The 12,509-nt window shown below is 45.8% G+C and overlaps 1 protein-coding gene across 2 annotated transcripts in view; it reads left to right on the top strand.

Annotated features, from left to right (window-relative positions):
- LOC121569557 (protein delta homolog 2-like) overlaps positions 1-12,509 on the top strand; it is a 35,699-nt gene extending 23,190 nt beyond the window's left edge. For both annotated transcript variants that reach the window (XM_041880628.2, XM_041880637.1), the window contains exons 3-6: positions 9,014-9,071; positions 9,672-9,802; positions 9,901-10,048; positions 10,767-12,509. In XM_041880628.2, the coding sequence (XP_041736562.1) occupies positions 9,014-9,071; positions 9,672-9,802; positions 9,901-10,048; positions 10,767-11,589 (1,160 nt within the window). In that variant the 3' untranslated portion in view covers positions 11,590-12,509. The remainder of the gene's footprint in view (positions 1-9,013; positions 9,072-9,671; positions 9,803-9,900; positions 10,049-10,766) is intronic.

The raw sequence follows: 12,509 nt of genomic DNA, 5'->3' as shown, positions 1-12,509 counted from the left end.
TATGACAGACAAAATGAGAAAAGAAAATCCAGAAAATCACATTGTAGGATTTTTTATGAATTTATTTGCAAATTATGGTGGAAAATAAGTATTTGGTCACCTACAAACAAGCAAGATTTCTGGCTCTCACAGACCTGTAACTTCTTCTTTAAGAGGCTCCTCTGTCCTCCACTCGTTACCTGTATTAATGGCACCTGTTTGAACTTGTTATCAGTATAAAAGACACCTGTCCACAACCTCAAACAGTCACACTCCAAACTCCACTATGGCCAAGACCAAAGAGCTGTCAAAGGACACCAGAAACAAAATTGTAGACCTGCACCAGGCTGGGAAGACTGAATATGCAATAGGTAAGCAGCTTGGTTTGAAGAAATCAACTGTGGGAGCAATTATTAGGAAATGGAAGACATACAAGACCACTGATAATCTCCCTCGATCTGGGGCTCCACGCAAGGTCTCACCCCGTGGGGTCAAAATGATCACAAGAACGGTGAGCAAAAATCCCAGAACCACACAGGGGGACCTAGTGAATGACCTGCAGAGAGCTGGGACCAAAGTAACAAAGCCTACCATCAGTAACACACTACGCCGCCAGGGACTCAAATCCTGCATTGCCAGATGTGTCCCCCTGCTTAAGCCAGTACATGTCCAGGCCCGTCTGAAGTTTGCTAGAGTGCATTTGGATGATCTAGAAGAGGATTGGGAGAATGTCATATGGTCAGATGAAACCAAAATATATATTTTTGGTAAAAACTCAACTCGTCGTGTTTGGCATCCAAAGAACACCATACCTACTGTGAAGCATGGGGGTGGAAACAACATGCTTTGGGGGTGTTTTTCTGCAAAGGGACCAGGACGACTGATCCGTGTAAAGGAAAGAATGAATGGGGCCATGTATCGTGAGATTTTGAGTGAAAACCTCCTTCCATCAGCAAGGGCATTGAAGATGAAACATGGCTGGGTCTTTCAGCATGACAATGATCCCAAACACACCTCCCGGGCAACGAAGGAGTGGCTTCGTAAGAAGCATTTCAAGGTCCTGGAGTGGCCTAGCCAGTTTCCAGATCTCAACCCCATAGAAAATCTTTGGAGGGAGTTGAAAGTCCGTGTTGCCCAGCGACAGCCCCAAAACATCACTGCTCTAGAGGAGATCTGCATGGAGGAATGGGCCAAAATACCAGCAACAGTGTGTGAAAACCTTGTGAAGACTTACAGAAAACGTTTGACCTGTGCCATTGCCAACAAAGGGTATATAACAAAGTATTGAGAAACTTTTGTTATTGACCAAATACTTATTTTCCACCATAATTTGCAAATAAATTCATAAAAAATCCTACAATGTGATTTTCTGGATTTTTTTCTTCTCATTTTGTCTGTCATAGTTGACGTGTACCTATGATGAAAATTACAGGCCTCTCTCATCTTTTTAAGTGGGAGAACTTGCACAATTGGTGGCTGACTAAATACTTTTTTTCCCCACTGTATACTGAACAAAAATATGCAACAATTTAAAAGATTTAGCTGAGTTACAGTTCATATAAGGAAATCAGTCAATTTAAATAAATACATTAGGCCCTAATCTATGGATCTCACATGACTAGGCAGCGGCGCAGCCATGGGTGGGCCTGGGACGGCATAGACCCACCCACTTGGGAGGCAAGCCCAGCCATTGGGAAGCCAGGCCCAGCCAATCAGAATGAGTTTTTCCCCACAAAAATGCAAATAGTCTGGGTAGCCATTTGATTAGATGTTCAGGAGTCTTATGGCTTGGGGGTAGAAGCTGTTTAGAAGCCTTTTGGACCTAGACTTGGCGCTCCGGTACCGCTTGCCGTCCACCAGGTACTGGAGCCGACCCCCACAACGTCGGGAGTCCAGGAGGGATCTGACGGCATCCCTCAACGTTCCAAGGGAGGCGGAGCGGTGTCGTTGGGGACGGCTTCAGCCAGGGGACCAGGAACCACCGGCCTGAGGAGGGAAACATGAAAAGAGGGTCATATCCGGTAGTTAGTAGGGAGCTGTAATCTATATGTTACCTCGTTGACCCTCCAGAGAACCTTGAACGGCCCCACAAACTGGGGGTGGAGTGGGAGGTTCCTGGTGGAAAGCCAGACACGGTCACCAGGATGGAACACGGGAGCCTCACTGCGGTGGCGATCCACTTGCTCCTTCTAGTGGCGGACGGCGCGCTGGAGCCTCACGTGGGCATCGTTCTAAACCTCTTCTGCCCGCCTGAACCACTCATCCACCACAGGAGCATCGGTCTTGCTCGGGGTCCACGGAGCCAGGGCTGGCTGATAACCCAGAACACACTGGAAGGGAGTCAGCCCGGTGAAGGAGTGACACAATGAATTCTGCGCGTACTCCGCCCAGGGAAGGAATCGAGCCCACTCCCCAAGCCGGTCCTGGCAGTGACTCCTCAGGAACCTCCCCAGCTCCTGGTTCATCCTCTCAACATGCCCGTTAGACTGAGGCCAGTACCCAGAAGTGAGGCTGACAGTGACCCCCAGCATCTCCATGAAGGCTTTCCATACCCGTGACGTGATTTGGGGGCCATGGTTGGAGACAATGTCCTCCGGAAGGCCATAGTGCCAGAAGACCTGCTGAAACAGTGCCTCAGCGACCTGGAGAGCAGTAGGGATAACAGAGAGAGGGATAAAAAGGAAGGATTTAGAGAATCTGTCCACAACCACCAAAATGGTGGTAAAACCATCAGAGGAGGGGAGATCAGTAACTAAATCAATGGACAGATGAGACCAGGGACGCTGAGGCACGGGAAGGGGGTGTCCTGCTGGAGTGCGCCTGGGAGATTTAGTTTGGGCATATACGGAACAGGAGTTGACGTAATGAGTGACATCCTGTGCCAAGGTGGGCCACCAGTACTTTTCGGAGATAGATTGAAAAAAGCGGGTGATACCTGGATGTCCAGCGACGACAGCTGTGTGCGCCCAGGTCAGCAGCCGATCCCTTATCCCTGTGGGAACGTAGATGCGCTCAGGAGGACAGGTAGTGGGTGTGGGTTCCCTCTCCAGGGCCTGGTGAATGTCCACATCTACGTCCCAGACCACGGGGGCTACGAATCGAGAGGGTGGAATTATGGTTGCACTCAGGGCAGGAACCTCTCCCGAATCATAGAGATGGGACAGGGCATCGGCTTTGGTGTTCTTTGAACCAGGGCGATATGTCAGAGTGAAGTCCAATCTAGTGAAAAAAAGGGCCCACCTTGTTTGACGCGGGTTCAGCCACCTTGCTGTCCGTATGTACTCCAGCTTCCGATGTTCAGTGAGGATGAGAATTGGGTCCTTGGCGCCCTCCAGCCAGTGTCTCCACTCCTCTAATGCCAACTTCACCGCCAGGAGCTCCCAATCGCCGACGTCATAGTTCCTCTCTGCAGGAGACAGTTTCTTTGAGTAATATGCACATAGATGACATTTTTGTGGATTACCTTGTCGTTGAGACAGGACAGCCCCCACGTCCACTTCTGAAGCGTCCACCTCCAAAACGAAGGGCAGCGTAGGATCTGGGTGTTTGAGAACGGGACGGAGGTGAAACGTTCTTTCTGTAGGCGGAAGGCTTCGTCGGCTGCAGGACTCCAACCCAACTTACGGGGACCACCCTTGAGGTGAGAGGAGAGGCAATGGAGCTAAAGTTCTTGATGAAACGGAGGAAGAAGTTGGCCCACCCCAAAAACCGTTGTAACCCCTTTTATGGTGGTTGGGACTGGCCATGACCTGACAGCATCTACCATCTTACCGTCCATCATCACTCCTTGCATGCCGATCTGGTAACCCAGAAAGGAGACGGTTTCCTGATGGAATTGGCACTTCTCCACTTTGACATATAGGTGGTTAGTATACCGGCGACGTCGAGCACCGGATAAGGGGAGCGGGAGTAGACGTGACAGTATGGAAAATTTCTGGGATATTTCAGCTCATAAAACATGGGACCAACACTTTACATGTTGCGTTTATATTTTTGTTCAGTGTATATATATTTATAAACTGGGTGGTTCGAGCCCTGAATGCTGATTGGCTGACAGCCGTGGTATTGCAGACCGTATACCATGGGTATGACAAAACATGTATTTTTACTGCTCTAATTAGGTTGGTAACCAGTTTATAATAGCAATAAGACACCTCGAGGGTTTGTGGTATATGGCCAATATACCACGGCTAAGGGCTGTATCCAGGCACTCCGCGTTGTGTCGTGTGGTGCATAAGAACAGCCCTTAGCCGTGGTATATTGGCCATATAACACACCCCCTCGGGCCTTATTGCTTAAATATACACAATAATGAGTTTCACTCCCTTTTGCCCTCAGAACAGCCTCAATTCGTCGTGGCATGGACTCTACAATGTGTCGAAACAGCGATGCTGGCCCATGTTGACTCCAATACTTCCCACAGTTGTGTCAAGTTGGCTGGATGTCCTTTGGGTGGTGGACCATTCTTGATACATACGGGAAACTGTTCAACGTGAAAAGCCTAGCAGCATTGCAGTTCTTGACACACTCAAACTGGTGCGCCTGGCACCTACTACCATACCCCGTTCAAAGACAAATCTTTTGTCTTTCCCATTCACCCTTTGAATGGCACACATACACGATCCATGTCTCATTTGTCTCAAGTTTTAAAAATCCTTATTTAACCTGTCTCCTCAACTTCATCTACACTGATTGAAGTGGATTTAACAAGTGACATCAACAAGGGATCATAGCTTTCACCCGGGTAGTCTTTTGGCATGGAAAGAGCAGGTGTTCCTAATGTTTTGTACACTCAGTGTACGTATACAGTACCTGTCAAAAGTTTGGACACACCTTCTCATTCAAGTTTTTTTTTTTACATTGTAGAATAATAGTAAAGACTTCAAAACTATGAAATAACACATGTGGAATCATGTAGTAACCAAAAAAGTGTTAAACAAATCAAAATATATTTTATATTTGAGATTCTTCGCCTTGATGACAGCTTTGCACACTCTTGGCATTCTCTCAACCAGCTTCATGAGGTAGTCACCTGGAAAGCTTTTCCAACCGGAAAATCACCCTCGGTCTGGGGCTCCATGCAAGATCTCACCTCGTGGGGCATCAATGATCATGAGGAAGGTAAGGGATCAGCCCAGAACTACACGGCAGGACCTGGTCAATGACCTGAAGAGAGCTGGGACCACAGTCTCAAAGAAAACCATTAGTAACACACTACGCCGTCATGGATTAAAATCCTGCAGCGCACACAAGGTCCCCCTGCTCAAGCCAGCGCATGTCCAAGCCCGTCTGAAGTTTGCCAATGACCATCTGGATGATCCAGAGGAGGAATGGTCTGATGATGAAGAAGGATGAGTACAACCCCTAGAACACCATCCCAACTGTGAAGCATGGAGGTGGAAACATCGTTCTTTGGGGATGCTTTTCTGCAAAGGGGACAGGACGACTGCACCGTATTGAGGGGAGGATGGATGGGGCCATGTATCGCAAGATCTTGGCCAACAACCTCCTTCCCTCAGTAAGAGCATTGAAGATGGGTCGTGGCTGGTTCTTCCAGCATGACAACGACCCGAAACACACAGCCAGGGTAACTAAGGAGTGGCTCCGTAAGAAGCATCTCAAGGTCCTGGAGTGGCCTAGCCAGTCTCCAGATCTGAACCCAATAGAAAATCTTTGGAGGGAGCTGAAAGTCTGTATTGCCCAGCGACTGCCCCGAAACCTGAAGGATCTGGAGAAGGTCTGTATGGAGGAGTGGGCCAAAATCCCTGCTGCAGTGTGTGCAAACCTTGTCAAGACCTACAGGAAACGTATGATCTCTGTAATTGCAAACAAAGGTTTCTGTACCAAATATTAAGTTCTGCTTTTCTGATGTATCAAATACTTATGTCATGCAATAAAATGCAAATTAATTACTTAAAAATCATACAATGTGATTTTCTGGATTTTCTCTCTCACAGTTGAAGTGTACCTATGATAAAAATTACAGATCTCTACATGCTTTGTAAGTAGGAAAACCTGCAAAATCGGCAGTGTATCAAATACTTGTTCTCCCCACTGTACATACCAGTGGCGGTCGGTGCCGTTTAAGATGAGGGAGGATAATTTTTTCTCATGAACATGGCCTTATTTCTATTACAGTATGTTGGATGACTGTCATTCATATTCCATTCACCCAGTTCAATGTAACAACAATAGGTTTAGGCTACTACATGATACTCAAATTTTCCCTATATCCATCATGAGGTTGCTACAACCTAGCCTATGAATGAAAGTTTACAACGTAGGTGCACACAGGTCGAGATACATTTTTTAGGTGACAGACAGTGACACATTCAATACCGCCTTACACACTCTTGCCTGCATCTAGCTGATATAGGGTGTAATCATTAGTCCAGTTTCTATTGGACAAATTCAGGTATGTTTATCCCCGTTTCGTTCCATTTAAGAAATGTTTTTCAACAGAATCGGCGGAATGAATACACCCCTGATCACGCGTAAACACAGTTCACTTTCATAACAGCCACATTGTATTCCTTTTTGCATCTATGTGCTCTCCTCCTCTCACCTTTTCCCTTCGCTTGTGGATTTCAATGCACAACACATCAGATGTATGCGACCAGGCGAAGAAACCTTTCCAAGCCAAACCATATCATAACCACTACACACAACCTACATCGTTGTCACCATATTAGCTAAAGTAATGTCATAGTCAACATAGCTAATAGAACTAACGTGTTAGTAAACCCGCTACAATCATGCAGTAACTTTACAGTGTACAATCAGTAAGCAGTTTAGCACTTAAACCGGCGGGCACCGGTGGCAATACATTTGTAAAACCAAAAGCTTACCTTGACTTGGAAGAGTTTCAGTGTTGTGTTGGATAGTCATAGCCAGCTAGCTAACATAGCATCCCTCTGTTTGAGCAGAGTGTTTAAATAGGCTAACTGAAATATATACAGTACCAGTCAAAAGTTTGGACACACCTACTCATTCCAGAGAATGTAGAATAATAGTGAAGACATCAAAACTATGAAATAACACATATGGAATCATATAGTAGCCAAAAAAGTGTTAAACAAATCAAAATGTATTTTAGATGTTAGATTCTTCAAAGAAGCCACCATTTGCCTTGATGACAGCTTTGCACACTCTTGGCATTCTCTCAACCACCTTCATGAGGTAGTCACCTGGAATGCATTTCAATTAACAGGTGTGCCTTGTTAAAAGTTAATTTGTGGAATTTCTTTCCATCTTAATGCGTTTGGGCCAATCAGTTGTTGTGACAAGGTAGGGGTGGTATACAGAAGATAGCCCTATTTGGTAAAAGACCAAGTCCATATTATGGCAAGAACAGCTCAAATAAGCAAAGAGAAATGACAGTCCATCATTCCTTTAAGACATGAAGGTCAGTCAATCCGGAACATTTCAAGAACTTTGAACGTTTCTTCAAGTGCAGTCGCAAATACCATCAAGCGCTATGATGAAACTGGCTCTCATGAGGACCGCCACAGGAAAGGAAGACCCAGAGTCACCTCTGCTGCAGAGGATAAGTTCATTAGAGTTACCAGCCTCAGAAATTGTAGCCCAAATAAATGCTTCACAGAGTTCAAGTAACAGACACATCTCAACATCAACTGTTCAGAGGAGACTACGTGAATCAGGCCTTCATGGTCGAATTGCTGCAAGGAAACCACTACTAAAGGACAGGACACCAGTAAGAAGAAGAGACATGCTTGGGCCAACAAACACGAGCAATGGACTTTAGACCGGTGGAAAATCTGTCCTTTGGTCTGATTAATCCAAATGTGAGATTTTTGGTTCCAACCGCCATATCTTTGTGAGACGCAGAGTAGGTAAACAGATGGCCTCTGCATGTGTGGTTCCCACCGTGAAGCATGGAGGAGGAGGTGTGATGGTGTGGGGGTGCTTTGCTGGTGACACTGTCTGTGATTTATTTAGAATTCAAGGCACACTTAACGAGCATGGCTACCACAGCATTCTGCAGCGATACGCCATCCCATCTGGTTTGCGCTTAGTGGGACTATCACTTGTTTTTCAACAGGACAATGACCCAACACACCTCCAGGCTGTGTAAGGACTATTTGATCAAGAAGGAGAGTGATGGAGTGCTGCATCAGATGTCCTGGTCTCCACAATCACCCGACCTCAACCCAATTGAGACTGCAGATTGAAGGAAAAGCAGCCAACAAGTGCTCAGCATATGTGGGAACTCCTTCAAGAATGTTGGAAAAGCATTCCAGGTGAAGCTGGTTGACAGAATGCCAAGAGTGTGCAAAGCTGTCATCAAGGCAAAGGGTGGCTACTTTGAATAATCTAAAATATATCTAGATTTTTTGGTTACTACATGATTCCATGTGTTATTTCATAGTTTTGATGTCTTCACTATTATTCTACAAGGTAGAAAATAGTAAAAAATAAAGAAAAACCATTGAATGAATAGGTGTGTACAAAAAACGCTTAGGCGGTCCAGCTAAGGATTTCAACAGCATAAAAATCCATGATGTTGTAAAGAAACACTACACACGTGGACAACAGTCGGGTTAGAGGTCATAGTCCCATTAGCATCTGATTGAGTCCTGAAATCCCTCAAACACACAAACGGCTGTCATTCAGACATGCATATTCTGACTTGACAATTACTGAACCACCAGTATACTTCTCAGCAACTGTTGTGTTAGAAATGGTTGTGGTAGAATTGTGAGGAATAAACTCTCTGAATTAAAACATTCTGTTAACATGCCTACATCACAAATACTGTTTGAAATACAGCACTGTCATTATCTCAATTAAGCTTCATAGAGCATAAAATGGAGTTGTTTCCAGCTGCTGCTGGAGGAAAAAAGCTGTGGGGTACATGCTTACAAACAGTAGAAATATTACAGATAAGGCTAATTAAACTGTTCAATGGATAATAGGCATATCTAATCAATGACAAGTATTAAGTCTGAATGTCAGGGAATTACTGGTAAATCTTGGATCTGTCTCTGAAGCAAGTGTTTCCTTTCTCTTACAGTTCTAAATTGTACGTGTAATGTGACCAACAGTCGGTGTGATGAGAATGCTGTGTGCAGGTAAGGTGAAATATGATGCTGAACAACATCTGAACAGTGATATGTATCTAACTAAAGCATATTTCAAAAAATATATATTTGAATATGTTGACAGGGAAAAGATGGGAATACCCGGTACACCGGTAGTGATGACCCCATCGTATTTCAGATATGAATATGTTAACTATGTCAAGCATACAGTACATGACAATACCCTGATGTAGACAGCTTGGCTGTCGAAACGTTGTTATTCAATTATTGCATCTGAGCTCCTAGAGCGCCTCTCCTTTTCTTTTTCAAGCATATATGACAAACCTATAAAGCCATCATTAAGGCCCACAATTTTCTGGTGTCAAGCCTATGTCCTTGTCACTCTCTAGAGAAGGTCACACTCAAAATATATGAGTGTTTCTACTAAAGAACAGATAAAGTACCGTACAGAGCAGGGCATTGCAGAAGTTATTCTGTTAAGTATGGGCGCCCTCCTGTGTCCATCGTGGAGTGGCTCTACATTATTTGATAATGCCACTGTATATAATAGTATATATATATATCCCTTCTCAAGAGGCTGTGTTGGCTACAGAGTTGAGAGCTGGTCTAACTGGCTGTGCTGTATTCCAGGTGTGACCCGGGTTGGGAGGGGCAGCAGTGCGAAGTCTGTGTTAGAATGCCAGGCTGTGTCCATGGATCATGTCACCAACCCTGGCAATGCACATGCGAGCCTGGATGGACGGGACGCTTCTGCGACAAAGGTGACAGAAAATATTTGTATGTATCAGACAATCATAATCTTATTTGTTGAGTGAGTGGTAGCACAGTCCTTTTTCACCACTTCTCTCCTCTGCTTCAGATATCCATGTGTGTACAAATGAGGCACCTTGTCAGAACGGTGCAACTTGTTACACCAACATTTCAGGGGAATACTCCTGCCTCTGCCCCAAGGGATTTTACGGGAGGAACTGTGAGCACAAGACAGGACCCTGTCATAAGATCGGCAGGTGAGTTCAATTACCAACACACCAGAAAACAATCTATGGAACAACTTTGTCTCAGGTCTACTGCTTCTGTCTTAATCAAAACAAATCACTGTGAACTACAAGTTCAATCCCAAACAGACTCAACATACACGTGTATAGGAATGAGTGGTCATTTCAGACTCTCAAACGGGAAACTAGCTGCACTATGTGTGTGAATTTCAATAATCCGTTTTTCTCTAAGAGCCTGTTTGATGAGTGTATTTTAGTGTGTGTGTGTTTTGACTGTGGCATCCCAGCTGGTCCCCTGATGGCAGTCAAACACATGCAGACTGGCACTGGCCGTGTAGCAGCCTAGTCAATTTGTATACACTGTAGAGCAATCATGTGATTTAATGGGCTCAATATTGGCCAAGTGAGTGGCCTGTAGTGCTAACAAACACATTGTAGCCAGGCATCTACACTACAGCCCCCATGGAGTCCCCAAATCACTGGCTAAGCGGTTACCAGGGAAACCATGCAGACCAAAGCACAGATTTGTCTTAAGGTGCCAAATTAATGCCTGATTGAATGGAAACAGTGATCATCAGAGTAAGCGCCACACATTTACTTACAAATAAGTTGGAGGCTCAGGTCAATATGAAAAGGCTTGGGTTAAGTAATCAATTCAGCATTGAAAATCTATTCAGTTATTCAGAACATTTCCCTCAGGGTTTTTAGTGCTTATGTTTTAATTTTTTAGGTCTCCATGTAAGAATGGCGGGCAGTGTGAGGACAGTGGTGGCTATGCACCAGAGCTCTCCTGCCGCTGCCTGGCAGGCTTCACCGGGCAGCGTTGCGAGACCAACATGGACGACTGCCTGATGCGCCCCTGTGCCAACGGTGCCACCTGCCTGGATGGCATCAACCGCTTCTCCTGCCTCTGTCCCGAGGGCTTCACGGGCCGGTTCTGCACCATCAACCTGGACGACTGTGCCAGCCAGCCCTGCCTCAACGGAGGGCGCTGCCTGGACCGCGCCAGCACCTTCCACTGCCTCTGCAAACCTGGGTTCACTGGCAGGACCTGCGAGGTTCCCCTACGGAGCCCAGAGAGCCAAGCACCCATCAGGAGCTCCCATGGCTGGGCTGGGGGAGGAGAGGGCTGGGGTAGGGTGACTCAGGCCAGGCCAGACCAGATCACAACCGGCGGGAACCACTCTCAGGGCAGCAGTAACAGTAATAGTGGAGACCGGCTGCTGAAGATCTCTGTGAAGGAGGTGGTAACCCAGCGCGGGTCGTCTGGCCTGTCGGAGGTGCAGCTCATTACCTTGCTGGTGCTGGGGGGCATGACGCTGGGCGTGGTGTCGCTCACAGCTGGCCTGGTGCTGAGGGGGCATTGGCAGGACCGCTGTGCCAGCTGCCGGTGCTGTCCCACCCCCCGCCTGCACCCGCTGAGACACAGAGACCGCCAGCCGACTCCGCAGAGCCACCTAGTCACAGTGGAGCAGGAGTGTAAGATCAGCTTCCTGCACACGCCCACGGCCCCCGAACTGGAGAAGAAGAAACTGAACACTAAGGTGATTTAGGCTAGGTTTACCATCTCCACAGCCCTGAAGACAGGACAGGAGCAGAGAACAGACTGCTTTCAGCAGAGGGAAAGCCATGCTTTTAATCCCAGCCCTGTCTCCATGACTGATTGTCTTCAGTACTGACAGTCAAAATACAGACAACATACCAATCTAGGAATCGATACCTAGAAAGACGCAGGACCAAGAAGAGACCAGTGGGTCTGTTCAAGGAGAAATGGTAGGAGAATGTGTTTGACACTCCTAACAAAAATAGCATAGTCCTAATATGACGGATTATTGCTTGACCACAGGGGTAAGAGGTGCATAATTACAAAATATACTCAAGTCTTTTGGTGACCTGTTAGAAATGTGTCACAGAAAATGAATGTGTAATTTGTCCATTCTCTAAATCTGCTGTTGCGGTTACTTGGCATAAACTGCACGTAAGATAGGCGTACTGACAGACAGCTTTGGAATGTTAGCCGAGACAATGCCTTTTTCATGTCAACCAAATTGGTGTACAGGTATTTGTCAATGCTGTTCTAGTCACAATATTAGGCCAAAATGTTAGACTTGAATGCAGATGTGCAATCTGCCCATATATTTTCAAATGGGCTCAGACATCAAAGCCTTGGAACAAATTCCCTGCTTAGAGCTCTGCAGTGAGCAGAATTCAGACATCCAGACAGAAAAAATATGACCTGAGTTCATGTTATGTTTCAACAATGTACTTTTTATACGACTGCCTAAAGAACTGCAACATGTACTTTGTTAAATTATAATTGTATTATTTTGTAAAAAGTAATGTGTCTACTATTATGTCAACATTGAAACCTAATTGTGATCTGCTATTGCTGTATGGTGGTTACAGATGTAGGATCTTAATTTGAGCCAGTTTGCGACAGTAGGAAAATAATCCTGCGCAACAGGAAATGTGA

The sequence above is a fragment of the Coregonus clupeaformis genome, chromosome 1 (genome assembly GCF_020615455.1).
Source record: "Coregonus clupeaformis isolate EN_2021a chromosome 1, ASM2061545v1, whole genome shotgun sequence".
NCBI classification, from domain to species: domain Eukaryota; kingdom Metazoa; phylum Chordata; class Actinopteri; order Salmoniformes; family Salmonidae; genus Coregonus; species Coregonus clupeaformis.
This window is presented reverse-complemented; position numbering and strand designations above follow the sequence as displayed.